General features: G+C 55.3%; 3 protein-coding genes across 3 annotated transcripts; 2 read left to right on the top strand and 1 right to left on the bottom strand.

The window, feature by feature from the left end:
* Nucleotides 1-6,118: 6,118 nt before the first annotated feature.
* Nucleotides 6,119-8,411, top strand: CkaCkLH20_02565 (uncharacterized protein; the record flags this gene model as incomplete). The annotated part of the gene is made up of 3 exons (XM_038885284.1): nt 6,119-8,066; nt 8,121-8,259; nt 8,315-8,411. The coding sequence occupies 3 exons, from the start codon at nt 6,119-6,121 to the stop codon at nt 8,409-8,411; spliced, it is 2,184 nt and encodes a 727-aa protein (XP_038749215.1).
* A 774-nt stretch (nt 8,412-9,185) lies between these two features.
* CkaCkLH20_02566 (putative proteasome A-type and B-type) lies at nt 9,186-10,120 on the bottom strand (the record flags this gene model as incomplete). Its single annotated transcript, XM_038885285.1, has 2 exons — nt 9,186-9,872; nt 9,995-10,120. 2 exons carry the CDS (start codon nt 10,118-10,120, stop codon nt 9,186-9,188), a joined length of 813 nt encoding a protein of 270 aa, XP_038749216.1.
* A 748-nt stretch (nt 10,121-10,868) lies between these two features.
* CkaCkLH20_02567 (nuclear pore complex subunit) lies at nt 10,869-15,648 on the top strand (the record flags this gene model as incomplete). The annotated part of the gene is made up of 3 exons (XM_038885286.1): nt 10,869-10,970; nt 11,052-11,712; nt 11,765-15,648. The coding sequence occupies 3 exons, from the start codon at nt 10,869-10,871 to the stop codon at nt 15,646-15,648; spliced, it is 4,647 nt and encodes a 1,548-aa protein (XP_038749217.1).
* Between the last annotated feature and the right edge of the window lie 1,483 nt (nt 15,649-17,131).

The raw sequence follows: 17,131 nt of genomic DNA on the forward strand, positions 1-17,131 counted from the left end.
GTCGCGGCGGCAAAACCGTTGACGACGTTGACGCGAAATGTCCCCGCTGCTGCGGCTGCGGCTACGACGGTGAGTGCGGCTGCGGCTAGTTCAACCAACAATGGCAAAACCAGCAGCAGACCCAACCCAAACCCATTTTTAGAACGACATCTCGGAATCTCTGTTAGATCAATGGAAAAAGCTTTCCGAACAAAGATCCGTCTTAAACGGCCCTTTTTCAAGGCTGCCAGGCAGGGTTTGGGGGACCTCGACGTGATCGTGGCGATGTCCATGCCCCTACCTACCTACCTGACACTGACAAGCCAACTCTAATCGAGGGAGAGAGAGAGAGAGGTCGGTTTGCCCTGCCCTACGAGGCGATAATGCAAGTAAGGGGTCGCGGTGTTTCCGGGCGGCGTGGGCAAGGCATGGCGATTGTGGCGCGTGCGCGTCTCGGGCCCTGCTGGGGGATTGCTGGGTGAGGCTGTATGTTGGAAACGTGGGAAAAAACCTGGAAATATCACAAAAAGAGGATGGATGGCATTGTTGGGATTGGATCTTTTGGGGGTCATCCTTTTTCTGGCGGAGGCTTCTTAAGTCGCCGGTAGGATGGAGTGTGGCTGAAGGAAGATTGGCTGCCCGGACCCGACACCTACTGTTCACCTAGCAGTTGGAAATTTGGTGTTAGTAGGAGATATCACGATTCAAAAAAGTGCCCTGCTGCGGCGGATGGGATGGAGGAGTTTATGCTGCCAAGAGTGCGGCTCCCGGTGTAAGTTCTGTCGGCGGCATGCGGTGGGCAAGTCTGTGAGTGCAAAGGTTCAGCTGCGGCCTTGGCGGGATTGCAGTGCAAGATCAGACGGTCATGCAGACGGGATGGGATGAGGTCGGCGGTTGGGGCGTGAGGTACGGAGGAGGCCATCGTGCACCCGCCGGGACGCTTTTCTTGGGATCCGTATGTACCCCACACTCTGAAGGCAAGTAACGGGGGCGATTGGATTTGCCACTCAGATAGCCTCATTGATCGTGTACGGAGTACGAGAAAAACGAAGTTTGAACCTCTCTCTCGTATCAGAAGACACCCAATAACTGTGGCACCTTTATTTTATTTTTTCTCTCTTTAGTGGATGGCCCCATTCGCACATTTGAGTCTGCACGAAACAGCCACATGTCTCACTGAAGCTAGAAGCCCATTTGTAGAGTAACGTCGTTCCTGAATCTGGGCCTTCTTCTGTTTTCCGGTAGCCAGGGGTATGTGGAGGCGGGGCGCAGGAAGAAAAGAAGAAAAGAAAACGGATTGGAACGGATATGATTGGGGTTAAAACGGTTGCGGCGTTGGTGGGCAGAATATTGCATTGTCGCGACACCTAAGAAATTTCGGACTCAGATTGATCCATGAGCAATGTCAAAGCTTCCACACAACGACCTTGGGACTAGGCAGTGAAAGGAGCGCGCACTCGTCTCGTCATTGGTCGCTGCTTCAACGACTTGTGGTTCATCTGAGAGAGGCCTCGAATGAAGGCAGGACGAACGCCGGGCGGGAGGGATGATGGCCGCGGGCTGAAACAATTTGACAGTTGATGCGAAACTGTACGGTTGGGGTGATGCTGGGCTAGTGACGTCGCGGGGCCCAGAACTGAACGAAGGCATAGAAAAGAGATAGACGGGCCATTGATCTTGGGCCGTCAATCAGCCTTGCCAGGTTCCTTGCAGCTGGAGATTTCAATGGCGTGCTGATCTTTGTCCTGGAAGAAGCCAATTCGATTCAAGTGCCGTTGACGCGTCGTCCCCCATCCAGGATCGACGTAGGAATCGAACTGGGCGTGCAATTTCCCCAGGCGAGGGGAAGGTTGAATTTTGCAATTTTGCGACCTTGGACGCAGGTCACTTGTTTGCTCAGAGATTTTGGCATTTCCCGGTTCGGCGACATCTGGTCCATGGCACGCGGCCATTCATCTTGATTTGCCTGGTTGCTTTTGATGATTGATGCCGGGGAAACAAAAGAAGGGTCCCGGCAATATTGTATTGTTGCAACGTCACACGAATAAGGTTGTGTCGCTTGTACTTATTGTGTATCCATACGGCGCTCGAGGTAACAGAAAGCAGAAGGTCGCAAACTTGCAATAAGGGCAAGAAAAGAGGCGCCCTCAATTGGGCACCGGGCCGGCAGCTGACAGCACGAAACGGGCTGGGAGCTATTCAGAAGAAGGTTTCTGTGATGATATTTCGTGCTGCTGGTGATGGGGACAGCCAATGAAACGCGGGGATGACTTCCCAATTCAGGGGCTTTCATGCTGCAAGAGCGGGAAGCGAAATCATTAGAGCCCGCTCGAGGTGGATGCCGGGAAGGGGAAGAGGAAGGGTACCATGTGGACGAAGGAAAGAAGTGGTAGACTCTCACTCGCCACGGATATGAGATTCGGAGACAGAGACAGAGAGGAGGGTTGTCCGTGTGAGGGCATCGTCATGTGCGACGTTGATTTTTTCTCCTCGTCCCTCGTGTCCTCCTGGTTCATTGTTTACATTGCCCGGCAAATTTGTTCTGGACCGCCGTCCGTGGCATGTGGTTCCGTTTTGTTTTGGTGCCGTTCCGTTCCATTGTTAATGGAGAATGCAGATTGAGAGCCGGCAACGGGTGACGGGGGGACGTTCCAAGGCGGTTCTTCCCCGTCGACAATGACCGACGACGATCAAGACGACACATCGCCATGTCTCGATGTTGGATGAATGGCCCCGTAGCTCCGTAGCGGCTCCGTAATTCTGGAGAAGGAGGCATCAAAACGGTTGGACCGACAGGGAGGTCGAAGAAGGACCGTCGCAGAGTCGTAGCAAAGAATGATTGAAGGGTTCTGAGGGCCTCTGGGGGCCGTCTTCTCCGAGTGTCTGACGGCAGTGACTGGATGGACATCAGCGAGCCTGGACCTTCTGGGCGCCGGGATGAAGGGACCAAACGGAGGATCTGCATGGCATGGCGTTGGGAGGAGACGTTTGTGCATAATAATGCTCGAGTGCCTGTCTTTGGTTGTGTTGCACCAATGCGTTGATCACTCCACGGTTGGTCCAGATTTCTGGCGAAGCGTGTTCTAGGCTGGTTTTTTTTTTTCTGCGCCCGTGTTAGTGCCGCGGCAGTGTTGCTAAAGTTAGGTCTTTTGGCCATCCGCTAAGGAATTTGGGTGTTGGGGAAAGCGGTCACCGATCTTACCTTTTACTTTTGGTAGGGCCTTTGATTTGGGTCTGAGTGAGATATGTATGGCGTCACGAGAGAGGCAGCAATGAGAATGTTTGCTGAGAGGGGAATTGATTGATGTAGGTTTATTGGGGATAGACGAGAATCTTAGGATCCGGAGACAACGACGAGGCAGTGGCAGAAGGCAGGAGGGACGGGAAGCAGGTGCGTTCCTTCCTTTTGCTGCAACGCTCAGAGCATCAGCAATTCAGATTGGACGGCAGGTGCTATTCTCAGTGACGGAGGCCCGTTACTGCCGCAGGATGTCCGGGGCAAAGAAAGGAAGGAAGCGGGACAGAAGCCGGCCAAGACCGAGTTTCCATTTTGTTCCTGCACCTGCACTGAGGGAGCCAACTCTCAGTCTCCTGTTCCTCTGAGTCCTCCCGTCTTCTGGGGAAATCAGATCAAATGTCTTGGATGTTGGTTAGGGAAAACAGCAGCAATCCTCCGACTCCTTTGGGCGGTACGCTGTGCAACTCCAACAATGGAACACACAGGATAAGGTGAGGTAAGACAGGCAACCTAAGGATGCCGGTTCATCGTGTTCATCTTACCTAGATGCGAAAAGGGACGTTTTGCATCCGTTCCCTACCTTACCTTACCGTCAAATCGTGTCAAAGCCAATACAGGGCCACCTGACGTGCTTCATGCCCACCGCATCTTACACCATCATTATAGTGGTGGTGTTGAGGCACGGATGGCGATCCCCTTCCATCGTATACCAGGCATCTCAACCTGAAGTTGACCGATCGTCAGAATCCATGCCCGTGGCCACAACCTGACGAGCGACTCGTGTTTGGAGACCGAGCATTGGATCGTTATTCGTACCTTTCGAGCTAGACGATTGCCACTGGTTCAAAAGAGCCAAGCCACATAGCTCATAGGTGGTGTGGTGGCCTGCGACGGTCCAGAAGGAAAACGGATTGTGTTCCGTAAGTAGCGTAGCAGTGTTTTAGCACCATGCTACGGGTCTGCGCATTGGCATTGACATTGACGAGCGAAACTGGTGAATGGTTCCGTTAAGGTGAAGGTGAGGTGACAGCAGGGCCACAGAGAGCCACCAAAGGGCCACACCGGGGGAACGCCGCCCGGGGACCGCCGCCCACAGGGCTTGAAGGTTGAAGGGGCGTCCCAGGGCGTCGCGAGTGGTCGAGTGGGCACATTTTGTGTCCAGAGTGTGTGAAAGGTGCTGGGAAAAGATCCAGGGTCGACGGGACGGGAAAGAAGAAAAGGGGAAATTGGGGCTTCAGATGTTAGTGCATCGTGTCGCCATGCAATGCCTGCACCCCGGACTGCATATCGTCTGGACTTTTGTCGGCCGTTGCTGTGCTGCTGCACCAATGCATCCAAAGTGCCTTACCTAAGGTAAGGTAAGGACCACCCAACGGCATCGAGGTAAAATCGCGGTACGTACCTCTCAAGACACCTTACCTAAGGAGGTACGGGTGTTTGATTCACCCTGAAGTTTGTTGCGGACCTGCAGCTGGCTTTCTGCTGTGTTCCGTGGGCGTCTCTACATGAGCTGCGCCTCACCTTTACACTTTCGCAGTCAGCGCCATCTGCCATGTGTAGAGGTTCGTACGCAAGAAGAGGTAGAAGGTCTGCAAGGGAAAAACACCCTGCTTCCGCAACTGCATGGGGCCCTGGGCGACGTCGTGACTACATGTCGTGCTAACTTATCCCTTGCGGTCTAGCGCTCTGGTCTGCTGCCCGTGCTAATGGAAGGTCCCCTTTTAGCGTGCTCTGATGCTAAGCCCAACTCAGTTTGTCCCCACGATTGGACCACTTCGAATCGACCTGCTGACAAGCCGCTGTAAGGTCCCTGAATAGGTGTTTTAGTGGTCAGTACCTAGCTAAAAACGGTACGTACCTGGGCGTCTCCCGTCAACTAAACGGTGCGAGTACCGTACCTGACCTTCTTGTCCACCGGGCTCTCTCCTCCTCGTATCCGATTCTGGGAGAAACAGAGAGAGATCGCTTCGCTTCTGATTCTCCTTCTCTTTTCCTTCCTTTCCCTTTCTCTTTCGACCTTCCCCCCCTCCGTGCCCGTGTGTCCTAAATCTGCCTCTTGCGACAGATCGGTGCCAGGCATCGTCGAGAAAACGTCCCGCTCCTTTCTCGGGTTGAGACCACCACCAAGGAATCAAAACGTCCATCCGATCAAACTGACTTTGCCGTCAAGGAACGAACCCAACCCTTTTCTTTTAGCTTTCTCCGAATCGAATGTCTTTTTGATACATCTTTCCACACCACATACAACTACCATTCGAACACTCTTTTCGTCTCGACTTCCTTCTTGGCTGCTGCGCCTTCCTTCTCCGCCGTCCACCAACCACACCAGATCAATCCAACTGCAGGAAACTAAAAACGCACACGCGCCCTTTCACTAGCGGCCTGCCTATCCTGCTTTGACCTCTGCATCTACACCATCTACCTGCGCCTTACCTTTCGCTTTCAGTCTGCCAAACAAGCTGGAAGTTCTGTTTACATCCGCAGCTCAAGAGTCGACGACGACACTCGTTTCCATTATTGACATCCAACTTCGAACCCGACTTCCATCCGACGTCGATCACCACCTCATCTTCAATATCGCCGGCCTGTTACCGCGACCTTTCTACGCCTGACCTCATCGTTCATGCGCCGCCCGTAGCATTCCCGTCAGCCACACCACCATCTGGCCATCGACCTGTTATTCGACCTTGATGCCGGAATCCTCTAGTCTGGACTGACGCCATACTCGATCCTTCCACCGAGACACGACTTGCACCGCCAGGATTCCAACCACCAACCTCTCCATCGCACCACCCGATCTGGTGTCGACCTTCCAAGCCCACTCCAGTCCGGACGCGCACCACAATTCCATCGCCTTGCATGGAAAACGCAGAGCAAGAGACGGTACAAAACCGACCGACCATGTCGCCCAATCGCCCGAACTTCATCGACCTTCGGGCCCCCTCGAGCATGTCCAACGTTTCAAGACCGCTGCGATCCCCAAGACTTCATGTTGCAGGCGAGGCACCTCCCGAATTATCGCCTCTCGATGCCTTCGCCTTGCAGAGTCGCCTCTTGGCGAGGCAGTTGCAAGCTGCTGCCAGTGGCGACGGAAGACGAATGAGCCGACTCCCACCTCTGACGACTGAGAGCCCTCTCGTGGTCCAAGGCCGATCAGATTATTTCCGCTCAATGTCCAACGACTCTGGCTCCGACGAGATGGCGCTTCCTGAGCTTCAGAACCCGGGATTGGGATTGAGAACAGAGATGGAGGATGCTTTCCCGTCCGAGAAGGACCGCCCGAGATCAGTTCACCCGCGAATGAGTCGAATCCCGCCTACGCCCGACGAGAACGTTCCTTTACCTTCGCACCCACAGCTCGACACGATGCGCGGACGCCCGATTGATGCTCTTGATGAAGATGAGGACGAGACTACGTTTGGTGCCAGAAGGGAGCAATCTCCTACGCCCATGGAGCAGCCGCTGAGCGACTCCCACCTCCAGGCCTCACCCCCGCGAAAGGACCTTTCTCTGCCTCTTCGCTCGCCTGCCCGCTCACGCGAGAACTCATTAACGGGATCCCCTGGCAAGCCGAAGGGACGCTCTTTCGACGGCCCCGGTCTGGCTCCTCCGAGACCCAACTTCATAGCACGATCAACGAGCTCCATGTCTTCGCCTCTGGACAATGCCACCGACGACAACTCGATGAGCAACTCTATCCAGTCTCTTCCTCCACGCAAGCTCTCGAGCAGCAGCGCCTTCGCAATGGCAGGTGTGTCTCCCGGCCTTGGTCCAGGTCCCTTCCAGCGTTCTCCATCGGTCAGCTCCGAAGCTTCTATGGCTCTGCCACGGCCTTCTTTCAACTTCTCGCGACCGATGAGTCGCGCAGGTACCCCCGGACTGGAAACACCCACCCGCCAAGCTTCATCAGATAGCCAGCCTTCATTCGTCTTTGCGAATGACGACTCGGCCAACACGCCTATCAGCATGAACAGCGAGGGTTTCCCCGAAATGCTGGACGATGGAAAGGCGGCGCCCTCGTACATTTACTCGAAGTACTCGCTTCCTAGAGGCAAAATCATTCAGCGATCAGTTCCTCTCGATCCTCACCCCCAAGCTTCTTACCACTGGGAGCAGCCCATGACGCAACCCAGCAACGTCCAGGCCATCGCCCACGGGGCGCCTCCGTCTCCTCCGACCCGGCCCTCCAGCTCAGCGGAACCTGGTGCTCCGGAAGACCTCAACTTGGCCAAGTCTGGCATGAACCGCGGCGGTCCCGCGCCGCAGCCATCCCCCAACCCTAGCCGTCCGTCTACTGAAAGCCGACCCTCGGAGGAGAACCCGAGAGGCCGTGGTCTGACTTCACCCGCACACGAGGCCGCCCGTGGCCAGACTGCCATGTCTATGGCTACCACTGATTCTAACAGCACGCTCAAGGGTGCCCGATCTATGGCTTCGGGTGCGCCTACCACCTCAGACATGACTCCTGAGGAGCACTTGGCCAAGGGCATTGAGTGCCACGAGAATGGCTCAGTCAAGGAGTCTACTTACCACCTCCGCCACGCTGCCCGGGGCGGCAACCCCACGGGTATGCTGTTGTATGCGCTTGCCTGTAGACATGGCTGGGGCATGCGACCTAACCAGCGCGAGGGTGTTGAATGGCTGAGAAAGGCGGCTGAAAGTGCAAGCCTTGAAATTGCTGATGACGAAGACCACGTCAAAGAGGGCAAGTTTGTGGATGCCACGGAGAGGAGGACGCGTAAGGCACAATTCGCACTCAGCATTTACGAGCTTGGTGTGAGCCACATGAACGGATGGGGTATCGAGCAAGACAAAGCACTTGCCCTGCGTTGCTTTGAGATCGCTGGATGTAAGTTGCAATCGCACATGCTGTGAAAGACTCATTTTGCTGACAGACAACCAGCTTGGGGTGATGTTGATGCGTTGGCTGAGGCAGGTTTCTGCTATGCTCAGGGCATCGGATGCAAGAAGAACCTGAAGAAGGCTGCCGGTTTCTATCGGCAAGCTGAAGCCAAGGGAATGAACATGGTTGGCAACAGCTGGTATGTTTTATCCCTAATTTCCTGAAGAAACCAAACACTGGCTAACCCTTCACAGGATCCACAAGTCAAAGTACAATGACGAAGACAGCACTGCCAAGAAGTCACGCAGCAAGTCCAGAACACGCACCATGTTTGGCAAGAAGACCGGCTAGTGATTGAGTCTTTTTGGAGTTGTTTCTGCGCGCAGCGTCTAGCGGCATTTCACGGATCATGACCTTTCGCATCAACACATCACCTTCATACCCCGCATCTTCGGAGTTCTGGGAAGCCGGCTCTACGGAGCGCGGCTGTTTTTACTGGGCATTTAAATTTCATGGCTGGGAATTGTGCCATTTTCTGCATTCAACAAGGTACGCTATGTGGGCGGAGGGAGGACAGGGCTGTCCTAATACCCATACAAGGGACGAGTCCTTTGCTCTGAGCTACAGGAGGAGGTAAAAAGTGTTGGTTCCGTTTAGCGTGTACAAACCTTGATTGAACATACCCTTGGGTTCCTATGTATATACCAATTCTACTTGAGGGAAGACGGTAGAGTCTTCCGTAGGGGGGTTTCCCTTTGTCGTACAAAAAGGGCCTTGCCTCGCATAATAGTGGCGAGCAGGCGAATGGAAAACATTTCCACACATACAATGACCGACACAATGCCACGTTTTGTATGACAGGAGCAACTGGGTAGAACCTGTCTCTGCTTTTTGCCCTCACCTAGCAGCCATGTGTTCCGAATTGACGGACGACATATCTCCGCTTACTAAGTGTCTCCCGCCTTGCCTGATCCCGTCCCCAGAAAAGGTAAAACCAGTGAGCTTCCAATGTGTCAATGCTTCTATTGCCATCGTCTTGTATTGGTACAAATGCCTCCACATCTCGGGAGCGTTCATTAGCAAGCCCCTTAAAACCCGTCCTGTCATAATCCCGTCATCAACCGCTTAGGTATCAACCTCCATCTCCTCGCCGGCCGGCACCTCCGTTACGCTCACGTAGCGACCGATCTCGTTCTTCTTGATAATCTTCTCGTTGAGCACGGCGGTGGTGCCCTTGGGGAAGGCGTAGCTCTTGAGCTTGGCGGTACGCTCATTGGGCTTGACGAAGCCGCGCTTGAGCGTGGTCTTGTCCTTTGTGATGATGGCGACGTCGACGTTGCTTCCGGAGCCGAGATCGTTGAAGATACCGGCCTGGATGGCCTCGCTGGCGAGCTTGACGGCCTCCTCCTGGTTCAGCTGGGGCTTCCACTGCGTCTCGAAGACGGACATGGCGGCCAGGGAGCCGGAGCCCATGGTGACGTAGGGGAGCTTGTCGGTGGAGCCGTGGGCGTGGACGGTGAAGAGGTGGGTGCCCGTGGGGTCGACGCCGGCGACGACGAGGTAGGCGCCGATATGGCCCTGGTATTGGAAGAGGTGCTGCTTGAGCATGGTCATGCAGGTGACGACGCGGGGCTTGCGGCCCGTCGAGAGGGCGTGGAGCTCGAGGTTGGACGAGATGATGGCCGTGGTGAACTCGGTGTCGGCGGCGGTTCCGGCACCCGCGCACCAGATCTGGGGGGCGATGTAGTGCAGCTTTTCGCAGTTCTTGTCGGCTACGATGGGGCCCGATGTCGCTCTCGTGTCGGCTGCGATCTAGATAGCGTAGATGTGTTAGCGGTCGGGAGTTCGTCGAGGGGTTCGTTCGGTCTGGTATCGATAGGGCGGTGCAGAGGGGGCGAGCTCATTGAGGGGATCCTGAGCTTGGGAGTACTCACCACTACGCCGCCGTCGAATATGCATCCCACGATGGTGGTACCTGTGCTCGTCGCCTTGGGAAGGGGGACACCTCGGGCGTGGAGGGCCGCATTGCGGTTGTAGTTCGAGAAGTCGAAGCCAGGCATGGTTGCTGACTTGGCTGGCCAATCCCGGGGTGTGCTGTTCCTCTGTTCCTTTCCCGGGTCGTCAAAATTCGTGTGAAGCTTCGCGGTCGTTCAGTCGTGGGAGATGGTGTTGTAATTGGGGATTCAGCTGGACGTGGGGAGGTTGAAGGGACGTGGTAAAGGCAGGAGCTGATGACGAGGCTAAAAGCTGCCTTCAATGGTCGTCGCCCGCTGTTTGGGGGAGCTCATGCAAGCGGGAGGCACCCTGACACCAACGGAGGCTGCCGTTGATTGGCCAGACTTGCACCCAGCTGGAGCTGCCTAAGCTTCACGTGATCTGGAATCGATTGGCGACCGGGGTGACGGAAACCAGCAACCAGCAGAGCTCCATACGAATTTTTGGGAGCAGTCCGTCCGCCGTAAGAGTTCAGGGAAGGCAGAAGGCGCAACATCTCTCCCCAAGGCATCTCTCCCTTCGCCTTTTGACCGATTTCTTCGCGTTTTCACGTGTGGAATTACAATACTCTCTTTTTTATCAAAATTCTGGCGCTCGGCAGGCTATTCTAGGCTCATCTTTTCCACTTTCTGCCGTTCTGGTTGCGACTGCAGCAACCAACCCTCAGCTGCTTGCGACAACAGAAGAAAAAAAAAAGAAAAAAGTCAACCCGTGTATATCAGCAACGCGGCCCTCCACAACGAATGCGAATAAGCACCCCCAGCTGACCCGACAAGTCACTCCTCCAACGAACCGGCCAATTCGCTATCCATCATGGCTTTCGGCTTCTCAAACCAAGGAAACGCCATGCTCGGGAGCACGGCCGGAGGCGGAGGACTGAATCAAGGCCCCGAGCTGGAGGTGATCCAGACCGAGGTGAGATCTGGTCACCGACACCGTCGATGCCGTTGTCTTTTACACGTTGAACGAAGAACACCAACTAAACTTACTGTCCAGGCGCTTGGTTTCAAATCGATTGCGGGAGACGCGAAGCTCCGCCTCACGTCCGCATGGTCCCCAGCCCCCGCCGACACGGCCTCCCTCCTCAGCATCGCCCCCCGCCGGGGACTCGTCGCCGCCGCCGGCCCCGATGGCATCGCGATCGCCTCGACCGAATCCGTGCGCAAGGGCTTCGAGGCCGAGAACAAGGAGAGCGATGCCTCCGACGTCCGCGCCTTCCAGCCCCAGGTCAAGCTGCCCATGCCCATGAGGGTGTCGCAGCTGGCTTTCAGCGCCGACGAGAACTACCTGATACTCTCCGCCGAGAGCGGTGGCGGCCTGGCTGTCTATGAGACGCAGAGCCTGCTCAACGGCGGCACGCAAGCTGCGTTCGAGATTGCGACGAACGGCGAGACGCTGAGGGCGCTCGTACCGAATCCCACCATCGAGAAGGCCGAACTGGTTGCCATTGTGACGAATAACGGGAACCTCCACATCGCGAACCTGAACGAGAGAAATATTAGCCAGGCCTTGAAGACGCAGGTCAGCTGTTTGAGCTGGAGTACCAAGGGGAAGCAGCTGGTCGCGGGCTTGGCGGATGGTAGCATCTCACAGATGACCCCTGAGGGCGAAGAGAAGGGTCAAATCCCGCGGCCACCAAGCGTGAACAACGCCCACGGTAGGTTCTTGTCGTACGAATGATGATGACATGGCGAACTGATTGCGTCTAGTATCTTCTCTGAGCTGGTTGGAGAACCATCTCTTCCTCGCCATTCACACATCAACGTCTGAAACTCCCCCAACATCAGTATACCACATGATCACCAGAAAGCTCCCATCCGATTTCACCTTCCAAAAGGTTGCAGACCCCGTTGACCCATTCGGCGCAGAGAAAACGCCTCACCACTCAATATTGCGACTGAAGGACTTCCCTCCCAACCTTACGGATCTGCTGATCGTCGCATCCACGGCATCCCCTGATATCGGCCTCCTTAGCCGATCCAAGAAAGCCCTGGCCGCTGACAAGCCAGCAGAGACTATTGAAAATGTCTTCACAACTACCGAATTGCTTGACGACTCTAAGCGTGCGTCTCTACCTATGACTGAGGACTTCGAGAACACAATACCAATCGGCGTGGCTCTCGATCTGTCGAGCAAGGACAAGGTGTACAAGCCACTGCCCGCAGACGAGGAGATTGAGGATTCGCCTGGCCCAGTACCAGGCTTCTGGGTTCTCAACCATGAGGGTGTTTTGAGCTCCTGGTGGGTAATCTACGAAGACTCCATCAGAGGAGGCACCACGTACCCCGGTATGGCTGTTCTTGATACATCTACTCCCGCACCTGCGCCCGCACCTGCACCCGCACCATCAACGCCGGCGGCAACTCCGGCTGCTGCCTCACCTTTCGGGGGATCTTCGAAACCAGCGCCGTTCGGCTCTGCTCAGACCTCTTCACCAGCCTTTGGCGCCCCATCTGCTTTGGGCGGAAGTGCCCCCCAAAACCCCTTTAGTTCTGGCTCCGGCGGCTCTACCGCGTTTGGTGGCACATCTGCTCTGGGTGCTAAAAGCTCGCCGTGGGGCACCTCAAATACCAGCAACTCTGCAGCCGCGGCACCATCTTCTGGTTCGACGTTTGGAAGCAATGCCTTTGGCAACAACACCTCTGCTTCGTCGCCTTTTGCACAAACTTCCGCCCCGAAGTCTACTTTTGGAAGCGGTGGTGCATTTGGAAGTGGCAGCGCTCTGGGCAGCACCCCTGCTGCTTCTTCTGGCCCGGCCTTCGGACAAGCTTCGTCTATCGGTTTCGGCCAGTCTTCCTCGCTCGGTGGAGCCAAGTCTCCTTGGGCGACGGCCACGTCCGGCTCAGGAACTACGGGATCGGCGTTCGGCCAAGCCAGCACCCTCGGCTCTGCTGGTAAGGGTGCATTCGGTAGCGGGACAACTCAAAGCTCTGCGACTGGGTCTTCGTCTGGGGGTTTTGCCAGCTTCGCGAGCTCTGGCGGTTTTGCTTCGCTCGGCAAGACTTCCAATGAGGGCGGCAGTGTATTCGGAAGCAAACCCGCCTCGTCAAGTCCCTTCGGTTCGGGTGCTTCGCCGTTCTCAACAAACAAGGATACCGCATTCCCGCCCCCAAGTCAAAAGCCCGCAAGCAGCGGAGGGGTCAACCCGTTTGCTGGTCAGCCATTCAAGTTGGAAAGTAGCTTCAAGCCAGACCCTTCGGCAAGGGACGACGACGTTGACGTTGATGAAAAGCCTGCCAGCGGTGGTGGCTCATTCTTCGGCGGGGGCTTCGGCTCTGCACTTGGAGATGCCGCCAAGCAGACAACGCCAACCAAGGAACAAAGCATGGACACAAGCGAAGAGACGCCCAAACCCAAATCTGTTTTCGATCTGCCATCCACGACTCCGAAAGAAACCCCGGCGCCCAGCAAAGGGCTGTTTGGCTTCGGGACTGCACCGCAAAACGGTCGGAGTCTATTCTCTAAACCCTCGCCGAAGTCCTCAACGTCAGGCTTCTCGGGCTTCAAGCTGGAGCCCCAGGAGAAGAATGTCAACGATGTTCCCCTGCCTCCTGACTCAACAAGCAGGGTAGAATACCCCCTTGGAGAATCGTCGTCGTCCTCAGGCGGGGCAAGTAAGGCTTCCCCGAAACCTGCCGAGGCGCCGCTGCCTCCAGACTTCATGTCGACCCCGAAGGCCACTCAACCGAAGCCTACCAGTGCCCCCCTCCCTCCGGATTTCCTCAAGCCCTCCAAGCCTAAGGAGGGAAGCGCACCTGTGGCGGATGACGCTCCGCTGCCTCCTGATTTCCTCACTACTCCTAAGCCCAACAACTCGGCAGTATCAACAACACCACCCACCGCGCTTCCCTTGCCCGCCGAGGAGAAGCCGAAGCAAACGGCGCCGGCAGCGCTTCCTGACTTCCCCAAGATGCCTAAGCAGTCTCTGACACAAGCAACTTGGTCTTCTACTCCAGTCAGTGAAACACCTGCGAAGGAGCCGGAAGCCGCACCGCTGCCGCCAGACTTCCTCACCAAGCCCAAAACGCCCCTCTTCCCCGCTATTCCCACTGTTCCGGATAGTGAGCAGGACAGTGACTCTGAGGAGGATGAGGAAGAGGATGGTGGCTCTGAGGGCAGCGGTGTCGATGTTGCCAAAGACTTGAGCCCGTCTATCGTGGCCATGACGCCCAATGCCGGGTTGACTCCTCAAAGCTCATTCGGTGGCGTTAGCAGTAGCACCTACTCTATCCCGCGCACAGAAGAGGAGAGGCCACGTCACTCGCTCTTTGGCAACAACGTACCAGCACTTCCCCGACCTTCGCAAACCAGCCCGCGGTCTCCCAGCCCAGTTAGGGCTGCAATTCCAGGACGCCTTCGTCAAGAATCAAGCCGTTCGGTTAGCGCCCCCGGCTTCGGCTCGATTTTGGGTGCGCAGAAGAAACAACCTTCCAACGTGGGCATGTCCATCATCGGCTCCAAGTCTGGAGAAGACCCCTTCATCCAGCAGCAAAGAATTGCTCGCCAGAGGCGACAGGCCGAGGAAACGAGAACGCTTGAGGATGAGGAAGATGACGAGATCCAGAAGATTCTTAGTTCTAAGATCGAACCCAGTCTCAAGCTGGATGACTTCATTGCGCACTCGAACGTGGTGCCATCGGCGAAGGAGACCATTCCTGCGCAGGTGGAAGCCGTCTACCGCGATATCAACTCCATGATCGACACTCTCGGTCTGAACGCCCGGTCACTGGCCAGCTTCATCATTGGACACGACGTTGGCTTCAAGGACGGCGGCCGTCGCAAGGAGGACCTCGAGAACCCCGAAAGCTGGGTCCTCTCGGAGATCGACGAGCTCGGCGAAGTTATTGACAGATCACTTGCCCGCGAACTGGAGTACGGCCGTGTCCAAAACGTGGAAGAGAAGTTGGAGGCCTGTAACGAGCTTGCTCGCGAAATGTCACGTCTTCGGTCTAAGCAGGATGACGTGAAGAAGCTTATCATGGTCAAGCTTGACCCCGACCAGGCCGACATCAGCCGCTCGCTGCCTTTGAGCGCCGAACAAGCTGCTCAACAGAATGAGCTGCGCCGAGAGTACGCCAACTTCTCCAAGCTCCTGGCCGAGGCCGAGGAGGCCTTGACCCTCCTCAAGACCAAGCTCGCCACCGTCAGCAGCGCTTCCGGCAAGGGCAACTCCAACGTGCCCACAGTTGAGGCCGTCATGCGCACCATCAGCAAGATGACCAGCATGGTTGAGAAGCGCTCGGGCGATATCGACGTCCTCGAGAACCAGATGCGCAAGCTGCGCTTCTCCTCGGTTAACAGCCGCGAGGGCTCTCCGATGGTCACACCGCAGAAGAACCGATCGCTCATGTTCTCCCCCGAGCGCATGGCCACGGCCTCTCCCGGCACCCTCCGCAACTCGCTCGTGTCCTCGGTCACGTCGTACGCTGGCGCCCGCGGCACGCCTCCCCGCAAGAAGCTCTCGGGCTTCAGCAAAGACGAGAAGTCGGAGCTGATGGCGAAGCGGGCCAGGAGGCAGGCCGTGTTGAACAAGCTTAAGGCGAATGTCGAGAGGAACGGCGTCACCGTGTGGACTATGGACGATGTCGAGTAAGATAGTATCAGTTGAGCGCGTGTTCCCTTTCTGGCGTTGCCTAGACCGGACTACGACAAGGACAACGCTCGGCGCGTTTGGAATTAATGAAGCAATGGGCATATGGTCATTCAGAGCGCAGATAGTGTATATCATAATTGTACAATGGAAACAGCAGCATATCAAGCCCAGCTAGCTTTTTCTGAGTGGGTGTGTGGTGCTAATGACAAACGCACGGGTAGGGCAAGCCGACCAGTTAATCTACTTCCCAGGCCAATTCCCTAGTCTTGCTGGTGCCAAAATGTATTTTGTCAACGTCGACTGGCTTCAACAACGAAGTTTTTCGCATGGGTCTCTGGCAGTCTGGGTCAAATGTCTAAGAGGCATCAAATAGCAACGGTGTGTCCTCGAGAAGTTGATTGTTGTTGGGTCGTTTTCAAGAAACGGCGCGCGCGTAATTACCGCGACCACTTTTTTCGAGGCTGTGACATGAATTCGACACGGCCTAACCAACAGACATGATAAACATCGGCCGGTGAGCGCATCTGGTTGCGCTCACATGATACCTAAGATCCCTGTGAGGAGACCAATATGGCCTGGCCTAGGCCAGTCGGCCCATTCTGTACCGAATGGTTGGGATCACAAAAGTGATAAAGAGGTCTGTCTAGGCAGTGGCTTTGTGAACCGGTCCGTTGGGTTTCATAATACATCGCACAGCTGCAACAATCTGATAGCGTCGCCATCACAGAGATAAGCTAAGCTGCGTTACAAAGGAAATGAAGAGTACGAAGCAGGTAGAAAACGGCAGCAGCGTCGACAGGCAATTACGATAGAAACAAGAGTGAAAAACGAATCGCAGTTTCAACAAATCAAGAGACTCATATGTATGATACACACACAGAGGATGAAAAGGTTGGTAACCTGCTAACTGTGACATGGCTAGGTGACAGACATAGGAAGCGAAGACCTAGAAATGACTCAAGCAACAGAAACAAGCTCAGCTTAATTATCATCAGACGAAAACAAAAACCACCGAACTCACATGCAGCCAGCGAGGCAGATTAGAACTCAATTCCGATTTTTTCAATTTGGACATTGATCACTTTTTATCATATCCACGGCAGGTTCTCATTGTGTTTCATTTTTAGACGACTTCGACGTTGTTTCGCGGCACGGTGGTGCCGCGGTAACAGGCCTCCAAATGGGAGAAGGAGAAACCGATGAAGTGACGTTCTAAGCTCCTTCATACCACTCTGTCCATCGCTCATCATGTGAGTTGGTATCTCCCGGTCCTGCACCTATCTATCTATGACTACTTTCTCACCATAGGCTGCTCAACAAGGCGCAAGACACAAAAGTAAAAAGTCAGCCACCTAGATAAGTTGCATACTGACACAGAAGACATGAACAATAGATAAATGTAGCACATCACCCAACCAACACAACAGAGTTCTACATCACCATGTGCCTACCTCCGTACAGCATGTGGACATAAGCAAGGGAA

This window comes from Colletotrichum karsti, assembly GCF_011947395.1.
Source record: "Colletotrichum karsti strain CkLH20 chromosome Unknown Scaffold6, whole genome shotgun sequence".
In the NCBI taxonomy this organism is placed as follows: Eukaryota; Fungi; Ascomycota; class Sordariomycetes; order Glomerellales; family Glomerellaceae; genus Colletotrichum; species Colletotrichum karsti.